This window comes from Phaethon lepturus, unplaced genomic scaffold (genome assembly GCF_000687285.1).
Source record: "Phaethon lepturus isolate BGI_N335 unplaced genomic scaffold, ASM68728v1 scaffold48605, whole genome shotgun sequence".
NCBI lineage: Eukaryota > Metazoa > Chordata > Aves > Phaethontiformes > Phaethontidae > Phaethon > Phaethon lepturus.
In genome coordinates, this window is record NW_010539352.1 from 1 (window position 1) to 6471 (window position 6471).

Consider the following 6471-nt stretch of genomic DNA (forward strand, 5'->3'; position numbering starts at 1 on the left):
TGCCCCCCAGCTCCCCCTCCTCACCTCGAAGTCGTTCCCCTTGTTATAGTGCATGTTGAGGGCACGGAAAAGCTCCGAGTCCCGGGAGACCCAAAGGGTGCTAGCATCCACGACACCCTCCAGCAGGGCCTGCCGGGCAAACTTCTCCACCTGGATGTAGTAAAACTCGCGGAAGTTGCTGAACCACTTGATGAGCTGGGAGGTGATGCAGCGGCTGAACTGCCCAGGGGGAGAGCCGGAGGACGGGTGTTACGCCAGCTTGGAGCCTCCTGACCCACAAGCCCAGCCACGCACCGCTGGCCTGGCCCCAAACCCAGGCCCGGCACAGCGGGGCAAAAGCACCAGCCAGGACTGTGACGTGGGGGTGTCCATGGTGCCTCTCCCCACTGAGATTTGGATCCCAGCTGCCCTGCAGTGGGGAGGCACGTTCATGGTGTGCTTTAATCCCAACACCTCGATTGCACAGAGAGAAGATCTGGCAGCCCGTGTTGAAGTGGGTGCAGTCCCCCAACTCCTGCCAGCGAGGGGGAGGACATGAGAGCATCCCCTTCCCCGCGGTTCCCCAGCGAGGCGGGCTGGGTGCCACACCATGCAGGAGCCCTGCCTGGCACCGGTGCTGGGTGCTGCTGTTTTACCTGCACGTCGAGGAAGTAGGTCTTCAGCAGAGTGGAGCTGGGGTAGCGGGTGAAGAAAAACATCAGCTTGGCTTTCTTCAGGTGGCCGGGGGTCAGTGCCTCCTGCATCTGCCTGGGGGTCAAGGAAAGCCTGCACACAGCAGCCCGACTGGCTCGGCACGTCCCTGAGCACTGGCCCGGGCACATATATGCCTGGTGCCCACAATAAATCCTCCCCACAGCCTGGCAGCAAGGTGGAGGGGATTCATCCCTGGCTGGGCAGCCACTGGATTTTTCCCTTCAGCACCACCGGCAAAGCTGCTGCTCCCCATGGCGCTTCCCAGGCTGGTGGGAACAGGGAATTCCATGAGACACCTGTTCCCATCATAGGATGATGGGACTGCCAGGATGGCCTAAGAGCAGGCTTGGGAGCTCCTGACTTCTACCCCCAGCTACGCTACAGCATCTAACCAACCCTGAGGAGCAGCAGTGCCCCTTCACGGCTCAGGACCTCTTTCCTGCTCACCCCTTTTTAGCCCCCTGTGGAGCAGTGGGGACCCTGGCCCTTGGGAAACTGGCAGGGGCCGTGCCAAGCTGTGGCTCCAAAGGACAAGGGGAGCACGTCCAAGCTCAGGGACCTCTCTAGCTCCAGCTGAGCCCAGAACCTATCCAGCTATCCCCAAAGGATATATGGGTGGAGGCGAAGTGCACCCCATCCATCACAGCCTGCAGCTCCCTGTGGCCATCCCTGCCAGCCGGCAGCAGCGCCAGGCTCTCCACGTCAGCAGGGCTCAGGGGCAAGGAATGCTGCTGCTGCTGTCTCACGACTGACGACCTCAGTTTGACAGTTCCCCAGTGCAAGTCAAGGGGCTCTGGAGGACCCCTCTCCGGAGCAGAGGGGCTCCCACGAGAGCCGCTAACCCAGAGGCCATGCTGGCTGTAGCCCAGCAGCTGGCTCAGCAGCTGGCTGTCCTGGATAGGGGTGGCTGAGCCCAGTGAATAACCCCTGCTGGGTACCTGAGAGGGTTTTCTGACCCCCTTTGGACTGAAGGAGCCAGCATGAGAGCCTGGGCTCTTCCCCAAAGCTCCTGGCAGGGCCTCAGCCTGGGGTGAGCCCAGCAAGCCCAGTGCATTCATGGGAGATGGCTTAGCAAGTGGCTTTCTGCATTTCCCAGCAGGAAAATACTCTCTCCTGGCATCTGGCCCTGGCACCGGGAGGCTGTGGTGCTGCTGCAGGAGATGGCTGGCTGCCTTTGGCCAGACACTCTTTAGGACAGAGTCCACCACCCGAGACATCACCCCAGCCAGCTCGTGCTTCAGCGCCTGTGAGAGTACCCTCGTTGCTGAGGGCAGGCCACCTGTTTCATCTCTGTCCTCATCCTCCTCTGGCCCATGCACCTCCAGGATGCTCCTCCAGACAGGGGTTTTGCACAGGTCGCTGGTGACAGCGGCACTGTCCTTGTCCAGTCTGTCTCCAGGCTTTCCAGGCAATGAATGCACTTTCTCAGCACCTTCCCGGGTTTGGGCAGCATCCCCAGCATCACAGACCTGGGAGAACTTCTCCTGAAGCTGTCTCAGCTGCTGCTCTAAAAAGCAGAGCTGCTCCTTGAGCTGCTGGCAGCCCTTGGCATGGGGACTGGCCCTCCCGGGAGCCACTCGCTTGACCACCCCTGCACCCTGCTGGGGCACCCTCGGTTTCCTCTTGCTCTCCCGGCGCATCTCGCTGCCCCTCTCCCTCTCGTGCCCAAAAGCTGCCTCCAGGCTGGTGCCAAATGCCTGAGGGGTTGGTGGGAGGCTCATGCCCTGGATGATGCTCTCTACCCTGGCCCGCTTGGCTTGTAGGTGCTGGTCAGAGAGCTGGTCCCGTAGGTGCTGATCAGAGAGCTGGTCCCTCTCCGAAGCACAGGGCATGGGAGCTGGGGCACGGGTCCTGGGGAAAGCCAGGGCTTGTGCTCCCTCTCCAGGAGATGCACCACACTCGTAGTCCTGAGGCAGGGCCACTGCCTGAGCTGAAGGGAAAAGGATGGTGGGATCCAGGCTCCTGCCAACTATTGGGTGGCTGAGGAGCTGTGACATCAGGGATGCACTGGGAGAAGGCAAAAGAGAGTCAGTCTGGAAACAGGGCTCCAACTTCAGGCGCTGGCCATGCCCTGAAGTGGCATGGCCTCTGTCCTGCTCAGAGGCAATCCTACCATCCATCATCTCTTCTTCCTGCCTGGACACCAGGGAGCTGAACCTCAGCTGGTTGGGGATAATTTCCAGTGACAGACTGGCAGGCTTCCCAGGTGTTTGATGTTTCAGCCTGTTAGCAGTGTGGAGCTGGAGAAGAAGCAAGAAATGTCAGTGGGCAGAACCTCATACAGCAGGCAAGAGATACTCCTCCCAGATTCCCTGGGCACCCCTGTTCCCAGGCCATCCCCTGCTCCAGGCACTGACAAATCCGTGAGCAGGCTGTCGGGTGTCACAAAACAGCAGCAATGCCCTGGACACTGCCACAACTCCCACGTACCAGTCAGGCATTCACGGTGCCCGGAGTTCATTGCACTTGGTTTGGGCCCTGGGTGTGCCCAGCAGCGCTGGCTTCCCACGCCACCAGCTGCACCCATGCCAGAGGCTTTCGGGGAAGCTCCCCTCTGGGCTCGTGGACTCGGGTACAAGGGTAGTGAGCACGAGATGGAGCCCTCTGCCACGCACACCTGGGCAAAGGTGGTTTTGTGTGCTCCTGGGTGCTGGCAGGGCACAGGGATGGCAGCTACATCCCTCGCAAAGGCATTCACAGCACATAGCAGCATGGCTGCTGCGTGCTTCTGCCGGCACCCAGCACCCGCCACCACAGCCCTAAGGGCACAGTGATGGGCAGCAGTGCCGGGGGACCAGGGCAGCACAAACAGGCTGGTGGGAAGGTCCACAGCGAGGGTGAAAGCGTGATATGACCTGCTGTGAGCACGACACACAGGGATGTTCAGGCTAACGCAGCACAGTGCTCCTAAGCACTTGTTAAAACACAGAATAAAAGGAATGGGGATGGGGATTACTGGGGCAGAGAAAAACTACTGAGCCAGCAGCCCCCAGCTTAAAATTGTCATGCTGACTCCAGGCAGGAATCTACCCCTTCTGCTTGCTTGCTCGCTCAGATAGTTTTGCAAAAGAAGATGCAAAAGCTCGTATCCTGGGCAGTTACAGAGTAATCTTCCCTGTGGGATGCTTCTTCCTCATCCACATTAATTAGCAGTAGCTTTGCATCCCTGAAGTAAGATGGTTTATACATTTTCCAGGTATCTTTAAAGTGTCTGAGATTCTTTTGCTATACCCAGAAATGTCTGATCATTTTCAACACCATCAGCCTCCTGTCCCCATGACTATCTGCGCCATGGCAGGTCTCTCAGGCTAATGAGCAGTGTAGAAAATGGGTTTCTACTCACTGTTTTTTTAGCAGGTTGCCTTTCTTCAAACAGCCCTGTATTCCAGGCAGTTATGTGGGTGAGCTCTACCTTTTGCAGAGCTCTAGTCTTGACAAACCAAGTATTTTCTGGGCTGTCTGACACCACTTGTTGTTCTCCCGCGTTGTCTCCCCACCCCTCCCAACCATTAGGATTTCATTTTCCTAACAGTCTGCCGTGAGGGACATTCAAACTGCTCGGTTTAATCACAGCCAGCATTAGGCCGGGGTGCCAGCAGCTCTCAGCATCGCTCCCCACCCTCTTACAACGAGCTTCACCATCGCCTGCGGCTGCCTCTTAGGCTGCCAGCCACTTCCAACACAGCAACACAGCAAATACAGCGCAGTCATAGATTTCATCCATCCTTAAGCCTTTCTGCCTGGCATGGGCGCGAGACGGCCAGTCCTGCTACCTCGCTTGGTTTGTTACAGAAACACCTTCATTTGGCATTTGGTCACAATTTCTCACCTCCTTTGTATTCAGCAGCAAGGTCAGGGAACTTACCTGTTCCCTATGCTGAGGCTTCCCAGCCCCAAAAACCTGGGGCAATACACCCCTCGTAAGCAGATCAACTCAGAGCTGGCAAGAAACCCTCCAGTTGCCTAAGGCTTCCAGCACCACCATCTTTTGGGCCACCTGAGCTGCCACAGATTTGGAGGGTGGGAGCAGAACCCGTGGTCTCAGGCCAAGGCAGCCCGCTGTGGGTGGCCTCGGCTCCCCCCGCTGCAGCCTGCCCAGCACTGCAGGACCGGGAGGTGCTGCCCCAAGCAAACTGCTCCCGCTGATGCAGCCCTTTTGCTGCTGAGTTAGCAGATGCATGCTTCAGTTCCTACTCTTACTACCAGCCTTCACCAGTGCTATCTTCCAAAACACTAAAAAGCAGCCAAGGCTCCTCTTACCTGAAGAAAAAGACGGAGGAACAAAACGAAGATGCTCAGAAGTGAAGGCAAGCACATCCTCTCCAAAATGGGAGCCACCCCACACAGGCTCCTCAGGGTCTCCTTGGTGGGAGAGCTATGCACAGAGCAGCCTGCCGCCCCTCCAGCACTGCAAATATCCCCCCAGAGCCTTCCCCAGTCGCCGCATCCCTCTGACTTCAGTGAGCAGTCCCCGACCCGAGCCGCTCACATCTCTCCGCCCCACTCACCTTGCACCTTGGCTCGCAGAGGCACAGGGAGCGCAGCACCCCGAGGGCAGGCGGCCAAGGGCCGGGGGTTGCTGCAGAGGCAGCGCCAGCACGTCCTCCGTCCTCCCGCTGCGCTCAGGTCCTTTAAAGAGGGAGTGGGGAGGCCGGAGGCAGCCAACCGGCTGGGAACGACTTCTGAATATGCAGATGGATGTCCAGGAGGTCAGGTCCAGCGCTGGGGTCCAGCCACTTTCCCCGTTGCTCAGCTGTCTCCAAAGCTCATAGCCCCTGGGGTCGGGTGTGCCAGTGCTTGTGCCAAGCTACTGGCTGCCCAAGTGGGCAGAGGGCCCGACAGCACAAGCAATACCCCCCTAGCATTTGGCCTGGAAACCCCATCCAGGACCCAGGATGGTGAGATGATGCAAATATGCTGGGGTAGAGGCATGCGGCACTGCAGGTGAGGAAGAAACAAGCCCAGAGCTCCGGGTGCTGCCCAGCTCCCATGAAATGCACACAGGCATTTCCAGCATCGCCCACCATGGGGACATGGAGGCTTTTTGACTGGCCTGGAGGTCTGCGGCGTAGGACATGGCCAGGAAATGGAACTACACAGGAAAAGCAGCAACACTGAGTCCCTTGCTTATCACAGGGTGCTTCAGAGACACTGCTGTAGCCAGCAGAGCCCCGACCCCAGCCCTGGGACGAACCCACCTGCCTCAGGGACATGCACGGTCATGAGACACTTGGTGCGGAAGACGTGGGGCAGGTAGACAAAGGCTAGCCACGCGTGCCTGCTCCTAGGCTTCATCTAGTTTGCCTCCACACACTTCCTGAACATGGCAATGTTTGGTGTATTCATTTGGTAGGCAGGAGGCTGTGGTTAAAAGCAGTTGACACCAGGTGGTCTTGTTCAAGGATATTAGCCCTCAGAAGACAGACTGTGGAGAAATCCCTGGCAGAGAGCCTTTCTGGCTCAGCTGCCTTTTATGAAAGCAGTCAGCACATCCTCAAACCTCAGAGACTATCCCCTTTTGATTTTTATTCAACCTCTTTTCTTTGAAAATGATCCCAAGGGTGTTTGTTGTGATTTTATATTAGGACACTATTTTGAAAGTTGCACTTTACCATTCATATATTATTAAGCAATGGCTAAATTAAGGATATATGCGTAACCAGGACTTGGCTCCTTGAGAAATGCCTGGCTGCCAGGCAGCCTTTTAGGACTATCCCAAGCTAATTCTCAGATTCTGCAAATGGGTTCCTTGGGTTTTCTTCCATCAGTGGTTCCCCA

The 6471-nt window shown here is 57.5% G+C and overlaps 1 protein-coding gene across 1 annotated transcript; it reads right to left on the bottom strand.

Moving 5' to 3' along the window:
• Positions 1 to 24: 24 nt before the first annotated feature.
• On the bottom strand, positions 25 to 5988 carry LOC104620788 (prospero homeobox protein 2-like; the record flags this gene model as incomplete). The annotated part of the gene is made up of 5 exons (XM_010287097.1): positions 5892 to 5988; positions 5202 to 5322; positions 1801 to 2700; positions 636 to 747; positions 25 to 219 (listed from the first exon to the last, which is right to left on the bottom strand). Coding segments are annotated over exons 1-5 (1425 nt in total), but the record flags the coding sequence as incomplete, so codon positions are not given.
• Positions 5989 to 6471: the final 483 nt, after the last annotated feature.